This window comes from Anolis carolinensis, chromosome 5 (genome assembly GCF_035594765.1).
Source record: "Anolis carolinensis isolate JA03-04 chromosome 5, rAnoCar3.1.pri, whole genome shotgun sequence".
NCBI lineage: Eukaryota > Metazoa > Chordata > Lepidosauria > Squamata > Dactyloidae > Anolis > Anolis carolinensis.
In genome coordinates, this window is record NC_085845.1 from 159948052 (window position 1) to 159965923 (window position 17872).

Here is a 17872-nt window from a genome sequence, read left to right on the forward strand (position 1 = left end):
TATCATGGATAATATTTGGCAGCAATTTTACATATTTACGTATTTATTTACAGTAATTATATCCCACCCTTCTCACCCCAAAGGGGACACAGGGTGAATCACAATGCACATTCAATGCCATTATTAATCATACAACACACATACAGACAGACATAGGGCAATATGTGTACATACAGACAGATATAGGGCAATATGTGTTCTATCTTTTCAAAATAGAAACAGCCATCCACGGGGCACTGAGACACATCTCCCTTTCTTCCTATGGATTCTGTTGGGTGCTTTCCAGTATTTACCTTTTCTAAATGTAGAACTACAACTGGACTCATAGTTCAATGGTAGTGCATTTGACTCTAGTAACCTTATCACACAGAGGACTCTGCCTCTTCTGTACCATTTCACCAGCCTCCATGATGAAATGGCAAGAATGTCCTCTTGTGTGCCACTTTGTCACAGCAGCATTTCACGCATCACACAGGGAAGCATCGCCAAAGAGGTGTTGATCCATGCAGGCTCCTTTGGGCTCCTGTGTTGTGAAGGAAGCATCGTATGATGCTTCCACTCCAGTTGTGGTCAGGGCCTTCACTGGAAGTCCAGTGATGTTGCATGATGGGTGGGGAAGCATCCTAAGATGATAAAAAGCCCCATGTGATGAGGTCATTGATCAAAGGATTGTGTGTTCAAGTTATACCAGGCTCAATATTTCCTTTTCCTCCCTAGTCCTTGTGCTAACTTGAGGCACAAGAGCATCCATTTAAATAAAATAAAATAAAATAATGTAATTACAGTAGAATCTCACTTATCCAACATAAACGGGCCAACAGAACATTGGATAAGTGAATATGTTGGATAATAAGGAGAGATTAAGGAAAAGCCTATTAAACATCAAATTAGGCTATGATTTTACAAATGAAGCACCAAAACATCATGTTAGACAACAAATTTGACAGAAAAAGTAGTTCAATATGCAGTAATGCTATGTAGTAATTACTGTATTTACGAATTTAGCACCAAAATATCACGATGTTTTGAAAACATTGACTACAAAAATGTGTTGGAAAATTCAGAAGGTTGGATAAGTGAGTGTTGGATAAGTGAGACTCTACTGTAATTCAATTTTAAAAATATAAAAAAATTAAGGAATGCATCTCTGATTATCTCATTGCTCTGTCATGCTCCACTCCAAACTCCTTTCAGTGGGTTTGTTCCCACAAATAGCCTCCATGTAGCAACAGCTTAGAATCAGTGGGGGGCTTTGTGATGCCATTGATTCCAGATGAGGAAGTTGTATGTTCAAATCATACAAACTTTAGATGGTTCACTTTTTTTATCCCTATGCCAGTTGTGATGCAGATAAACATGGCAGCCACCTGGTCTCAGCTTAGTGTGAAACAGAACAGCCTAATGCTCGAGTCAGAGAGATTTTAGATTTGGGATTTTCTGCACTAAAATCAAATATATTATTTCATGTCCCACTCTTCCTTTTGTTGGAGGTAACTGCTCATTCATAGGATCCCTGCTTGCTGGAGATATACTTTGTGTGGTTCATATAGCACACAAAGCCAAGAAAGTTGAAGCCAGATGCAGAACAAACAGTTGTTCTGCAGGATTGAATCAAAAGTAACACTGACCTTGTGGCGCAATGGTAGCGTGTCTGACTCCAGATCAGAAGGCTGTGTGTTCAAATCACACCAGGGTCAGAATTCTGTTTGCACAAACGAACACCAATTTTACCTCTAGGAGAGCAGGTAGCCTTGGTTCAAGGTTCAAGCTAGCCAGAATTTGGACCTGCAACCCCCCTAGCTCACATACAACATTTTTCATACCACTGGTTGTCAAACAAATGTTTAGTTACATCTTGTAATTGTCATGGAGTGTTAGCCTCTGACTTTATGTCATGAAGTTAGTGTTTCTGACCTGGGAATTAAATGTTGCATTTTTCTGAGTCAGCAGCCTTGCTGACATTGCCCCCATGCTAACAATAACCAGAAATCAGATAATATTCTTCTTCAAGACATGTTCTGAGCAGAGTAGCAAACTCAAAAGTGACTCTTTATCTGACAAATGGTATATTTTTATTTCTCTCTGGAAATGAACAATCATTGTGGAAGCCTTCAATTCAGACTGACAAATTTTTGAAGGACACTTTTTGGCATCAAAGAATGCTTATTATTCTTGAAACTGACAGCAACTACCCTGTGTGGTACATAGATATGATGGTGTTTCATTTTACAGCTGTTAGCTCCAGCTTCTGCCAACCTAGCAGTTCGAAAACATGCAAATGTGAGTAGATCAATAGGTACCACTCTGGCGGGGAGGTAACGGCGTTCCATGCAGTCATGCTGGCCACATGACCTTGGAGGTGTCTACTGACAACGCTGGGTCTTCGGCTTAGAAATGGAGATGAGCACCAATCCCCAGAGTCGGACACGACTGGACTTAACGTCAGGGGAAATCTTTACCTTTACCTTTTATTCTATATTCTAAATGAAGATTAAAATTATAATTTAAAAAAACTTCTGAGTTTGTTCGTGATAATTGAGCAGGCTTGCCTTTAGACCTTTGAAGATGCCAGCCACAAATGCAGGTGAAACAACAGGAGAGAACGCTACTGGAATGCAGCCCAAAAAACTCACAGCAATCCGATGATCAAAATGGTTGCAGAATCCTGCTGGAGAGCTGTAATTTACAATGAATGTTGGAAGTCCCAATGTTTGTTAGCATATCCTGCGAGAGCTCACCTGGCAATGAATTCTGGAAGCTGGTAAACATGAACAGGTATTTCTTCAGGTCGACTTTTTCAAACCACCCTTCTACTTCCATTCCTGTGGATTTTCATTTTAACCCAAAGGTAATTATATTTCTATATATTGGTGTACTTTTCAGTGGCAAATACACATACCCATCCATCTCATCCTGTTTGGTGGAGGCTCCTTCCTTGGAGACTTTAAACAGAGGCTGGATGACCATCTGTCGAGGGTGCTTTTAATGTGATTTTCCTACTTCTTTGCAGTGTGTTGCACTAGATGGCCCATGAGGTCTCTATGATTCTATGATTCTATGTCTATGGGTTAAGAAAATGTGCTAGGCCTTTTCTTGTTTTGTACACATACACACACACAGGAGCAAGAGGTGGGGGAGAAACAGCATGAATATTTTAATTATTGAACTTCTGGCCACTTACTGCTACTACTTACTGCTGGCTGTTATTCTTTAACCTTTGAGTGAAACCAGAAAAGCGATCACTGTCTATAAGGAGAGAGGGTTCAGATGGTAAGTCAATGGCCAGAAAGCCAAGAGGTGACCTGTGAAATTCTGACCTGAACAGCTGTCTTATTTCTTCATATTTTATTACAACCATGTTTTTCAACAAATACGGAAAAAACACAATTTTAAAAATCATATACCATTATGTTCATTGAAAATTGTCAATGAGAGTATTTAAGGGCAATTTGGGCCCTAATTCCTTAATTTTGGAGGTGATCCCCCTGCTCAGCTTGGAGGGGCAAAAGCATTCTTGTTCTGCCTTGCATAATTTCTCTTGGAGGCTCTGGAGACAATGAATATACAAGAACTTTGGTGCTGGCAAAGATATTTCCGGGGAGTGGTGGGGATGTGGATCTTGCTAATCCACAGTCATTGTAACATACCCATTACCAGGCCTGTAGCGAGGGGGTGGTTTTAGGGGTTCAACCCCCCCCCCCCCCCGAAATTTTTCAGGTTATAAAAAAAACCTGGTTTACTCATGAATTTTAACTGGTTAACCAAATCCCCATGCTAAGTCTATGAGACGCAAAACATTAAGAGTCCCTCCAGGCACTATTTCAAGCAGATATTGACAGGTTTGTAGCGGGGAGAGGTGTGTGCTAGGGGTTCAACCCCCCCCCCCCGAAATTTTCAAAACCCCTCCCGAAATTTTTTTCTGGCTACGGCCCTGCCCATTACCATATTCAGCTTGCCATCCTTCCACATTTGTTGATGCTGAAAGTCTAATTTCAGAAATGGACAATTTCTGAATTATTCGTTCTTTATTACCCAAAGAATGGCATGGAACCTGAAAAATGTTTTCTAAATGTCACTAAAATGCTCTTTGGCATTGCTGTACTTTGGAATTCAACTAAAAAGTTACAGATTTTACAATAAAAGTAATTTTATTTTTAATACACTCTTGTTACTTTACAAAAGCAACAGATCTGTTACTTGTAACTATTTGGGCTGAATCCAGTTGTTAAATTTCAGTAGAGAAGGATCATCAAATCAATGGGAACTTGGTAAGGTGACGCATATGGAAATCCCACTGAAGTTGGAGGACTCTAGTTGGAACTAAACATTGGATTGAGGCCATTCCTTTCTAGCTCTGGCTGGCAGAGGAATTCAAATTAGGCCAGATGTAATGAGTGATTTGTCCATGTATTACTTATGCCTGACATTACCCAATACCATCCCCTTAACCCACTTTCAACTAGTCACTATTCTGCCCATAATGTAACTTGGTGGGTGGGTTGCCACTGCACACTGTCTCCTTTTTGTCATATGACCCTTGGCAACCAACCATCATTAGTCTGTCTCTAGTCTGAGAGGACCAAAAGTCATATCTTGTTATGGTGTTTTCGGTCTTTACTTGCATTGAAGAGGGACAAAGTGAGTGCAGGCATGGTCCAGCCCAGCTGATGTCCACTATGGGATGAGCAGCAACAATGCAAGGGCTTCTTCCCCTCCCTTGCTGCATGACTGTCTGCCAAGTTACATAAGTGTCTGCTGCTGTCTCCAAGGTCAGATATTCAGTTCATTATTTCTTTCTATGTGAACAGTGGAGATTTTTTGGTTCTAACGTTAAAATTTTTGGGTGAATTTGTAAAAATGGGTGATACAAAAAAGCAGAAGATCAAATCAGAGCACAGGAGGGGACAAATAGATATTTATTACAATAGAGACAAAACATTACACCTTGTTTGCTGAGAATAGCCATTTCATACAATCTTCATTGCCATTTCTGATCAAAACATCCTGACTTAAACAAATTGGATACCAGTGAAAAATAAATTAAAGCATCCAAATTGTTGAAAAGTCTCAGTTTTTCAAGGAAATAAACACAGAAAATGAGGTGGCTAGTCAGGCCTGGCCCAACATGGAGGCCACTGAAGCCCCCGCTTAGGATGCACGGTCCCCGGGGGTGCCGTCAAGGTGCCCCCCCGGCGGGGACCAAGGGCTCGCTCGCTGCCAAACAGAAAAGCCTGTTTGGTGGCGAGCGAGCTCTCTAGGAAGGCATACCTCTTCTTCTGCCCCGTGCTTGGCCTGTCTTCAGTGCGAGAGGCAGGGTGAGGGCGTGTGATGCGGGGCCAGGGCGCGTGGCACGGGAGGCGGGGCCAGGGTTGGCCCCGCCTCCCGCGCCACTTGCCCTGGCCCAGCTGGCCTTGCCCAGCGGGCCAGGCTGCACAGCGCGGGAGGCAGGGTCACGTCTGGGCGGTGCCCCACCTCCCGCATCGCGCGGCCAGGCCCTGCCTCCTGCGCCACCCACCCTGGCCCTGCCTCCCACGCTGCGCGAGAGGTGGGGTCAGGGCGTGCTGTGCAGGAAGCAGGGCCAGGGTTGGCCCTGCCTCCTGCACTGCTCGCCCTGGCCCGACTGGCCTTGCCCAGCCAGCCAGGCTGCAGCAGGAGTCCTTCCAGGCCATGGCGAAGGCCCAGCCAGCCTGGAAGGACTTTCCCACCATGGCCTGGCCTGCTGGGCCAGGGCGTGCGGTGTGGGAGGTGGGGCCACTTCTGGGTGGGGCCCCACATTGCACAGCTACGGCCTGCCTCCCACGCTGCATGAGAGGCGGGGTCAGGGCGCATGACGTGTGAGGCAGGGCCAGGGCACATGGTGCGGGAGGCCACGCCCCGCCTCCCGCATCACGTGGTCACGCTTCCTGCAGCATCGGGGGGGGGGGGCGCAAAATATTTTTTTGCTTAACAGTTGAAATTACCTCGGGCCGGTTCTGTGGCTAGTTTTCAGATTTCTAAATAGCTGCTGCTGAGAAGTCTTTTACTTAAGGTGACTTTGTAAAGAAGTATTTGCTGATTGCAATTTTTGGATTATGTTCTGATAAAGAAAGTGTTTTTGACATTATAAAAACACCTCATGTCATTAATTGAAAATGATTTTTTTTATATAATATGGCATATTTGCAAAATAGTTAACCATTAATTATACCTTTACTTTTAAAGTGGAGTGGTTGGAAGAAGTTTAGTCTATTTAAATTTTGGCCCCTACCTACTATCAAATTGTGCAGCTCTGTTCTACAGAATTATAGAATATGAAGGAAATTACAATTATTATTCTGCACAATCAATACAGGCTGAGCATTTCTTATCAGGAATTCCAAAATATTCCAAAATCGAAAATTGCCCACATAAATGACTAAGATGGTGACACCTTTGTTTTCTGATAGTTCAGTGCACACACATTTTGGTTTATGAACAACAACAATATTTTAAAATATTATATAAAAATGTCTTCAGGGTATCAATTATATAAAGCAATAACAATTTTGATGTTTAGACTTGGTCCCCAGCTCCCAAGATATGTATGTATGGGCAAAAACAGGCAATTCAAAATCTGAAAAAGAAAATCCCAAATCCAAAATACTTCTAGTCCCAATCATTTTGAATAAGGGATACACAACCTGTATATAGCCCTGAATTAATCTCATATGAAGATGAAAATATTTATTTCTGCCCTCCCTCTTATAACTCATTTAAAAGACACATATGCTGAAAAATCCCATTAAATAAAAAACAAACAACTTTCCACGTTCTTTATTCCTAGATTAAATGTAATGGCATACAGTTCTGAATTATCACTGACTTGGGGCAGGGGGACAATCTTCTTTGCATAAAACAGAAGCAAAACAGAAACAGTTTTTAAAGCCATCTTGCTTCAAGATTTGAAGCTATTACATACAATATTACTATACATATATACATTACAAGTATATTATATATAAATATAATATATATAATCTTGTAACCACAATAAATATTAGGAGAGATTTTTTGTGTTTCTTTTTTTTAGGCACACAGCTTAGAAAAATGCAGAATCTGCACAATCATTAAGAGTCGTGGAGCGACTCACTCTGACATAATTTTCACACTAAAAAACCAAATATAATACCATATATACTCATGTATAAGTTGACCTCATGTATAATTTTAATACAAGTTTGGGAGCAAAATTAAGGATTTTGATATGATCCATGGATGTCAAGCGTCATTCTGCAGAGAAGGGAAAGTGCCAATGATATTTCAAGGAGCCATTTGTCTTTAGCAGTCACCACCATTTCCCTACCCAGGCATTCAAAAAGGCCTGAAGGGACATGATAGTGGAGACAGTAGAGAGGCTTGGGGTGAGTTTTACGTTCTCCTGGAACAGACTAAGCTCTTACCTTTCACCATTTCATTCAGAGAAAGGGATCATTCCTTTATTTTATAAGAGTTTAGGTGCACTACTCACATTGACCTGTGGATAAGTTAACTCAGGTTTTTGGGATTGATTTTTGATTAAAATGTATAGACTTTTACATGAGTATATAGAGTATGCAAAATACAGCCACATCATATGCAATTTCCCAAAGTTTGAGGATTTTTTTTTTGTTTCCAGCATAATCATACTTGGTTGACTAATACTATTGCTCTATAAAGCTATTACATGTAAGAAAATAATCTGCAGGGTTTTTAATGTGTTGGTTTGCTGCTTTCTTTTCTTTCTTCTTTTTTTCTTTTATATTAAGCTAGTAGCCTAAGGGACTGTGGTTGCTTTAAAAAAAGTACGGGAGTATCTACAAAACATTATGTACAAATAAGTGCAGTCAAAACAGGCTTGGCAAACTCTTTGGAACACATTTTTGTTTTCCAATAAAGGGGGACTTTAACTAGTGGGAACAAAGAAGGAAATTCCAGTTACAGCAGTAGAGAAATATGAATTCACTTAAAAAATTGCTACAAACTGAGGTAACACCTGTACTTTAAAGATAGAAAACTTTCAAATTAAATGCAAAAATAATTTTTAAAAATCTGGCAATCCTGACAAAGCGAGGCCATTACCAATTAGTATCTATGTGCATTCCCTTCAATACAAAGGGAAACCAGCAAACTGAGCCAAAAAAAGGGATTTTCAAGCTCTTTGTACCACAGGTCATGATCTTTTTCAAGGAGACAGCCATTAGGCACCTGAGATTGCACTCCAGTAAGTGAAGTTGACCCCTTCTCTTAAAGAGAACAAATGTTCAGTGGTGCAGGATAACAACAGAGGCATCAACCCTATTTTGTAGCTACAAGTCAGACTCAGGCATATCTGACATATTTGCCATTATGTAACCAATACCATAGCGACCATTGGGAGCGGTATCCACAGTTGGAGAGCCAGTCTGTTTTCGGTATATCTTTTTTCCAAAATTTGGAGAGGGCACCTCACTTGGACTCTTCCCATTAATCAGACTTGTATCATCTCCCTCAAGATTGACAGGCTCCTTGATAATCCGCCCTCTTTTATATGAAACAGCTGCCAAGCTACCAGAGCTGTCATCAATAAGATTGCAGCGGCGGATCACATAGACTACTGGGACAGGGAGCATAGCCAAAACAATGAGAGACACACAGACGATCAGCCCCCAGGTTGGGTAGTTCTGGAATTCTTCAGTTGCCTGTGCAAATAAAAAAACAGAAATATGGTTAGACATCTTCCTTTTACATTGCTCCCCTATTTAATAAAACATTTTCAAGCTTTCCAAGTTCTAAATTCTTGAGTTCTGGGCACCAAAAACAGGGATATCTGAAAATATATTAAATCCAAGTTTATCTCTGGATTTTGGATTTTTTCTCAAGATTCTTGGTCTTGATTCTGAACTACTGAGCCATTTAAGTATTAAGACATTTATCCTTTTATTTCCATTTTTTATAGATCAGGTAAAGATAAAGATTTTCCCTTGACATTAAGTCTAGTTGTGTCCGACTCTGGGGGTTGGTGCTCATCTCCATTTCTAAGCCGAAGAGCCGGCTTTGTCCGTAGACACCTCCAAGGTCATGTGGCCGGCATGACTGCATGGAGCACTGTTACCTTCCCGCTGGAACTGTACCTATTGATCTACTCATATTTGCATGTTTTCAAACCGCTAGGTTGGCAGAAGCTGGGGCTAACAGTGGAAGCTCACCTCGCTCTCCAGATTTGAACCACCGACCTTTCAGTCAGCAAGTTCAGCAGCTTGGCAGTTTAATCCACTGCAACACTGGGGGCTCCCTTTCTATAGAGTACTGATCTGCAAATGTTAATATATATTTGCTGGAAACACCAGTTCTTTTTAATTATTTTTGCCTTTGAACCTTCAGAGTGATGGAATAGAGGAGGTCTCCCCATTTTTAACAGAAAACAAATAAATGAAACTAGTGATGGCATTTCATGTATTAAAGAAAATTAGAGTCTCTTAAAGACATACAGTTTAGGAGGTTGTGGGAGACAGATTCCAAGAAAGATGTCTGCAAGCAAGACTATAGAGAAACCCAAACTATTAGAGACGATTATGAGGTGCAAGGCAATCAGTTTGAATGGTCTAGTTAAATTAATAGCCTATGACATAGAACATGCATCACTAAACTGTCTTGATCAACATAGCAATAAACTGCAGAATGTGAAACAGCAAGTATAAATGTCCTTCAAGCAAAGTGCTGATGTATATATTTCGGTTCTCATGACATTCCCAGACTTTTGGTCAAGTCCACTTTATGTTCCACCATCTGACAGTTCCATCGAAAGCCTCCCTCCCTTCAAGATATATCAGTTTGTAAGATTAAGGCTAAATAAAATACATTTTTAAATGCTTGAACAATGTCATAAGCATAAATTAACAGTTAAACATAGTAATTTCAAACAAAATATATGTATAGTATGACAGAGTAAAAGAAGGAATGGGTAAAGTTCACAGGCATTTAATAAATAAAAATGCAATGGGTTGTTGTATGTCTTTCGGGCTGTGTGGCCATGTTCCAGAAGCATTCTCTCCTGACGTTTCGCCCACATCTATGGCAGGCATCCTCAGAGGCATCCCCTATCCATACCTCACAACCTCTGAGGATGCCTGCCATAGATGTGGGCGAAACGTCAGGAGAGAATGCTTCTGGAACATGGCCACACAGCCCGAAAGACATACAACAACCCTGTGATTCTGGCCATGAAAGCCTTCGACAACACAAAAATGCAATGGTTTCTTCCTTTTTAAAAAAAAAAAAAGTTTACAAAACAATCCTAAGTAAATAATGGAAAAGTGACATCAAGATCAACAATCACTTCCAAAGCCTTGCTTTTCTTCTGATGGTTCCAAATAGTGGGGAATTTATAGCAGAGTGAGCTGACATAGACAAGGAGCAGGATGCCTTCCCCCTCAATGTTTTGTCCTCTAGCAGGAAGGCACAATCCTGAGTTTGCAGGAACTGAGTAGGACTCTTAATAACAGGACTCTCATTCATAAGGTCACTGTATTTTTAAACTAACAAACAGCTAGGATAAACTCTACTTCTAACTAGCAAAAATCTTCTCCATCTGCAGTAGTGTACCTCCATTCTATACTAACTGCCTCCTTAAAGAATTTCTGGAAATTAAAAATGCTTAATACTTTGCTAAGAATTTTTTTCTGAAAAAGGGGCTTGCATAAGCTATAACATAGAGTATCTAATACAAAAATTCTGATTTCAAATACCTTGTTTGTATGCCTCACTATCAGTACTCCTGTGCAAGGTTCCAAGGCTCTTTTAGGCAGGGGGGAATCTTTTTATCCCACCGCTGCCACCATTAAATGCAAGGGTCCACTTCATAAACAGACAGGGGGCAATCCTTCTTTCAGGATCCCAGCCACTGCCAGTTATAAACCCTTGAGTCTGTACGTGTGCATGTACAATATGATGAGTCACTGAGGGGCAATATTTGAGACAAATCTTCTACTGATACTAAGTCAAGCAATTTACCACTCAGAAGCACTTTCTTTATTTGAAACAGAGAACTATTTATTTATGGTTACTTCAGTCCAACAATCGTAACTTGTGTCAATAGTTTACTTCTTCAGTTTCACATATATACAATATCAAACATATCTTTCATTCTTCAACATTAACCACTTGACTGAAACTTTGTCTCTCCCCTATTCCTTTTCTTTTCAGTTCTACCTCACTCGAAAACCCAGATCTAACTCAATAATAGTCACTTTTTCCTTCAGTATTCCAACTGAAGTCCCAAACTTAAACTTGGATCCTTTTCCCTCTAGCTCACCCAGCTAGAGACCACCATAACTGAACCTCAGATACACACATCTTTTTCTCAAGTTTCCCTCACCAGAAACCTCAACATCACTCCCTTCTTTCTAAAACATCCTCTCCTCCTTTTCTCCTCCAGCTAGCTCCGCCCCTTTCACTAGCTTAGAATTGTTACATTTCTACCGAAGCAGCTACGTTACCATGGTGACACATGGCCAATCATCAGTAGCTAACTTCTGCCCACTTTTGTCTCTAAATCAACATTAAATAGCATAGGCAAAAATTAACAATAAAATAAGGCTTTCCGTTACATCCTGTTATCTGTACACTTCCAATATGAGCAGTGTATGTTCCTTTTTAAAAGTCATCACTCACCTTCTCTTCAATCCATGCACTGTAATGAGGAGGACTTAACACCATTTGAACAACGCTAGCCACCAGTAAAGATAATAAAACAACAGGGGAAATATATTTCCATGTATAATAATAGTATTGGTTTGGAGAAAAGCCAAGCATATCCTTCAGATCTTCCATAAACCTGGAGGGAAAGGAGTATAATGAGTTCAATTGTGATAATTATGTTTATGAATTGTACTGTAAGTATTCATGTTGTGAGCTGCCCCAAGTCCCTTGGGGAGATGTGGTGAGGTACAAATAAAGTTGTCTATTATTATTATTATTATTATTATTATTATTATTATTATTATTATTATTATGCTAATATATTTATTTATTATTTATTTATTTATAGTATTTATATTCCGCCCTTCTCACCCCGAAGGGGACTCAGGGCGGATCACATTATAACACACATAAGGCAAACATTCAATGCCCATAAACACATCAAACAGAGACAGAGACAGACAGACGCAGAGGCAAGTTAACCTTCTTCTGAGGGGATGTTCGATTCTGGCCACAGGGGGGAGCAGCTGCTTCATCATCCACACTGACGGCACTTCCTCATACCAGGTCGTAAATTAGTTAATCTTGCCTCCCCACTTTTTATAAGTGGTACCTTATCTCCTACTTGATAGATGCAACTATCTTTCGGGTTGCTAGGTCAGCAACGAGCAGGGGCTATTTTTTTTTTTAATTGACGGGTGCTCACCCCACTACGGGCTGGCCTCGAACTCATGACCTCATGGTCAGAGTGATTTAAGGCAGCTGCTCAACAGCTGCGCCACAGCCCGGCCCCCTTAGGCCATAATATATGGCCTAAGATTAAATGTGTTCCCTATTCTGAAAAATGTAACATATTTCCCAAAAGGAGCCCCGGTGGCGAAGTGTGTTAAAGCACTGAGCTGCTGAACTTGTAGACCGAAAGGTCCCAGGTTCAAATCTGGGGAGTGGCATGAGCGGCCGCTGTTAGCTCCAGCTTTTGCCAACCTAGCAGTTCGAAAACATGCCAATGTGAGTAGATCAATAGGTACCGCTCCGGTGAGAAGGTAACGGCGCTCCATGCAGTCATGCCGGCCACATGACCTTGGAGGTGTCTACGGACAATGCCAGCTCTTCGGCTTAGAAATGGAGATGAGCACAAACCCCCAGAGTCAGACATGACTAGACTTAACGTCAGGGGAAACCTTTACCTTTACCTTATTCTGAAAAATGAAACATATTTCCCAAAAGTAAGAGACATTTCTATTACTGGATCAAATATATGTATTAATTAATTAATAATATTTATATTACAGAATATGACAAGTCCGTATTTGTTAAAGAACAGTGCCAATATCACTGTAGTGTTCAGTAATTAATGTTGGGTATTTAAACAAATCAAGGTTGGCGGTTCTTGGCACTCCCACTATAGGAGCAGTATGTTTTGAACTCCCTCCCCGGAGAGGCCATAATGACCCCATCCCTGCTTGCCTTGTGCAAACAGGTGAAGACATAGCTCTGCCATCAGGCATTTGGGGGATGATGAGGGGAAGGCTGCTACAGATGTTGCAGGTGGGATTGGGGTGGTGGTGGTGGTGTTCAGCTTTTAAATGTAATTTTAATTGTATTTTATTATATTTTGATGGTATTTTAACTTTTATATCCATGACGCTAATATTTAATTATTCTTAATTTTTGTAGTTGCCTTGTTTTTAAATTCTACTGGGTTGTGTCATGTTATTGCTAGCCACCTTGATTCCCTATGGGATGAAAGGTAGGATAAAAATAAAGCAAATCAATCAATGAATAAACAAATAACCACAGTTGTGCATGCACTGCCCCCCCCAATCCCGATTAGACTAATGTAATATGTTCCACATTAGGATGCACTTGAAGAAGACTTGGAAGTTGAAGCTACTGCAAAATATAGCACTCGACTGCTGTCAGGAATTATCAGTGTACAATGCCAGTTTTAAACGAGCTGTGCTGGTGGCCAATACATTTATGGGCTGAAATATATTGGGACTTGATACTTTAGGAATCACCTTTCTTATGTGTCAGCCTGAAGATGGTAGGGCTGGGAGACCTCTTCCTCTTTATCTCACCACTGTGTCCCTTTTCTATGTCCCAACTTAAGGGAGAGCCTTCTCAGCTGTGGCACCCCAACTGTAGAACACCCTCCCATGAAGACCAAGCAGGTACAACAATAATTCTTGTTATTTAGATGCCAAGTTAAAACTTGGTTATTCATCGAAGCATTTGGACCTCATTAATTCAATCCCAAAATGTTATTACATGGATTTTTAAACTTCTACATTTTTAATTTTTATCCATATTGTATAAATTATTTTAGCTTATTTCAGTTGTCTTAACTGTTTTTAACCTGTTTAACCTGCTTCAATGCTAGCTGCCATGAGATTTCTTGCTATATAGTGGAACATAAATATTTCACCATCATGGTACTTACTTGTCTATTCCATAAATGTATGACATGGCAATGTTTTCCAGAATGACCACAATTAGCAGAGGTAATGTTGCAGAATAGTCATCAAACATCGTTACAAAGTAATTACCAGACCGCTGTACAAATATCAGGCCAATGCAAAATGCAAGAAGACAGCAAGTAACTATTAAGAAAACAGAAATGGGGTGAAAGAGTCATCATGCAAACATTAATATTCTTGGTATGATATTTTTTTTTAAAAAAAAAACAAACAGAAATGGGGTGAAAGAGTCTTCACTCAAACATTTATATTTTGGTATAATTTTTTCTTAGGGATGAGTTCTTCTTTGATACTATATTTTGTCATATCAAATAGCTGTGTAGTTTTTCATTTATTTATTTATTTATTAGGAGCCCCCGGTGGTGCAATGAGTTAAACCCTTGTGCCAGCAGGACTGTTAACTGAATGGTTGGTGATTCGAATCCGGGAAGCAGGGTGAGCTCCCATCTGTCAGCTCTAGCTTCCCATGTGGGGACATGAGAGAAACCTCCCACAGGATGGTAAAACATTTGGGCGTCCCCTGGGCAACATCCTTGCAGATGGCCAATTCTCTCACACCAGAACTTGCAGTTTCTCAAGTCGCTCCTGACACGAAAAAGTATTAATTCATTCGTTCATTCAAAAATGTTCCCTAAACATTAAAAAATGCTGACAATCTCTAATAACTTTTGAAAGCTTTGGGATTTTTAATTTTTAACACAAATAAGTAATAAGCAAAGATTAACAGCAAAAACAAACACAAAGCCTACAAAATATGAGCTCATGTTTTCACTTAAACGAATGAGAATGGGGCTTGTCTATATGGTCCCTAAGTTTCACCAAAAGTTAAACCTCGACATTTAGAGACTTCCAGTTCTTAAAGCAGGGTAAACTGGGTTAACCTGGTTTAATCTCATGTTAGGCAAAGTCAAGGAATGTTTTGCTGAATCTCAATAGCAGCCCTGTATTTTGGGATGGATGTGAACAGCATGACCAGCTCTAATCTAAACTGGCCTGCTGTCCACATAGCCCAGTGTCACCATCCACCTTTCCCTGCACTCTGTAGGGAAAATGGGACAGATCGGGCCATGGTCTGCGCATCTCCTCTTCCACCCTCAGCTACTATGACAGATAGCCATGGAGTTCTGGATAGCTCCTGGCCACCACCAGACAACTAGCATTAGCAAAGACACCCTTGTGATCAATGAGGAGGAGGAGGGATCACTATGAGGTAAATGTACTAAAATGAATCGTTTTGCTTTCATTGACCATATACATTCATACAAAATTATGCATCTTGTTATCCTCTCCAGTTTTTGGAAACATGCACTTTGCTATTTATCTCTATATATGAGTTTTTCTTCTGTAATCATAGTAACTTTTATTATCTGTGTATAGACTGAAAAAGCAACTACTTAGTAAAGGTCATCAGAGTTCTTGCAGCAGATACTTAAATGTTGTAAATTTTGGAAACTTTTCTAAAAACAACTTTTAGAGCAAAATAAATCTTTCTCAAAGTACTTTTATCCTAGAATTAAATAGAATGTAAGAAAATAGATATGTAATTACTCACCAGTCAGTATTTCTTTTCTCACTTTGAAGGTGTCAACTATAGGTGTAGTGATCCCTTCAATAGTTCCAAACATGCTGCCAAGCCCCAGATTTACTAACATGAGGAAGAACATCACTGACCAGAAGGGAGAAGCTGGGAAGTGTGTCATGGCTTCTGTAAAGGCTATGAAAGCTAGACCAGTTCCTTGAACAGCCTGTGAACAAGATATCCAAATTATGAAAGCAAGGTAGGAGGACACAGCAAAATCAAAGCAGAATATATTTTATCTGTACAATTCACTGAAACTGGATAACATTATTTTATTATTTACAGCATTTATACCGAAGGAGATTCAAGGCGGCATTACACATAGGCACTATTTGATGCCTTGAAAACATTGTACAATTAAAATAAACATTTTAAAATAGAATTATAGTAAAGGTAAAGGTTTCCCCTGACGTTACGTCCAGTCGTGACCGACTCTGGGGGTTGGTGCTCATCTCCATTTCTAAGCTGAAGAGCCGGCGTTGTCCGTAGACACCTCCAAGGTCATGTGGCCAGCATGACTGCATGGAGTGCCGTTACCTTCCCGCCGGAGCGGTACCTATTGATCTACTCACATTGGCATGTTTTCGAATTGCTAGGTTGGCAGAAGCTGGAGCTAACAGCGGCCGCTCATTATTATTATTATTATTATTATTATTATTATTATTATTATTATTATTGTTATTATTATTATTATTAAACTTTATTTGTACCCCACTAGCATCTCCCAAAGGACTCGATGCGGCTTACAAAGGCCAAGGCCTCAACACACAATATAACAATACAAAACAAAAGGCAAATTAAAAACAATTAAAACAGTATAAACCACAAGCAATAACAATACGCTAAAACACAATAGAACTGGGCCGGGCCAGAGTAATGGGTACAAGATTAAAAGTGCTGATGTGACAGGTGATATATAAGGCTTATAGGGCAAGTGCAGAGTGCGATATGTAATCTTAGTTCTAAGCTCATGCCACTCCTGGAGTTTGAACCTGGGACCTTTCAGTCTGCAAGTTCAGCAGCTCAGTGCTTTAACACACTTCGCCACCGGGGCTCCAAATAGAATTATAAGATACATTAAAACATTTAAAACATAATGATAAGTTGCAATCTTTGAGTCCCACACTTCACAACTTATCTACTGACGACATAAAAAGTACTTCTGAATAACAGTGGATTTATTAACAATTGCTTTATTTTTCTTAGTATGTATAATCAGGGGCTGCTGACACAGGCTTCCTATAAAAATTCTTCACAGAGTCAGTGGGTGCATGTTGTAGGGCGTCACATTGTAACAGCAGGCTCTACCCTCTCCTGTACTACTTGCATGTGTACATGAAAACTTCTGTAGAGAGGTCCTGGGCTATGTGCATAGAGATATGTGTAGATTAGAAATAGAGCCTGCACAATCTAACCTTCTATACGCATTCATCAAATGCAGATATAATGTCTGCTATAGAGAGAAGGGTGCTCTCTGCTGACATTGAAGATTGACATGTTTAAGGATATGTGTTATTATGTGGAACAGAAAAAGGCAGATTTGACAAACCTGTTGATCTCCAGAAGCACATAACACCTTGGTAAGACTGTACTATGACTACCTGATTATAGTGGACGTTCTTTGTAGAGACATGTCAATGTATGTTTTATCTCAAGCAAAATATCTCTGTTGACTTACTACTACAGCTTAATGCTGTCCCCATCGTATAAATTATTCCATCCTATCTTTATCCAATCCATGATTTTATCATTTTATTTTTGTATGTGGTTTTTTATGACTTGTTTTTATTGTTTGATTGATCTGTTTTATTGTTTTGCTTTTATATTGTTATCTCCGGGCTTGGCCCCATGTAAGCTGCCCCGAGTCCCTTCGGGGAGATGGGGCGGGGTATAATAATAAAATTATTATTGTTATTGTTGTTATTATTATTATTATTATTATTATCTTCTATTTTCCAGAAGAGTCAGTGGCTCTGGATGAGAAAGTTAGTTTATGTCCACCAGGGATGAGCAGCTAAAGTATGGGGTGATATATGCCACTATGATGGGCTGTACCACATAATTTCAGCTCCAAATTCAGAATTAATACAACCTGGATGGAACCAGACAGAATACAAAACTGTGGAAATATGGTTGCTAT

At 40.0% G+C, this 17872-nt stretch overlaps 1 protein-coding gene and 1 non-coding gene across 2 annotated transcripts in view; one reads left to right on the top strand and one right to left on the bottom strand.

The window, feature by feature from the left end:
* The first annotated feature begins 1625 nt into the window (after positions 1-1625).
* On the top strand, positions 1626-1697 carry trnaw-cca (transfer RNA tryptophan (anticodon CCA)). Its single transcript has one exon. It is a non-coding gene; the product is annotated as a tRNA-Trp (tRNA).
* A 3200-nt stretch (positions 1698-4897) lies between these two features.
* The window catches only part of slc6a15 (solute carrier family 6 member 15), a 51909-nt gene continuing 38934 nt past the window's right edge, over positions 4898-17872 (bottom strand). Inside the window, exons 9-12 of the mRNA XM_003221120.4 lie at positions 15706-15898; positions 14117-14276; positions 11647-11809; positions 4898-8675 (exon numbers count right to left, since the gene is read on the bottom strand). Coding sequence (XP_003221168.1) covers positions 8304-8675; positions 11647-11809; positions 14117-14276; positions 15706-15898 — 888 coding nt within the window. The 3' untranslated portion in view covers positions 4898-8303. The remainder of the gene's footprint in view (positions 8676-11646; positions 11810-14116; positions 14277-15705; positions 15899-17872) is intronic.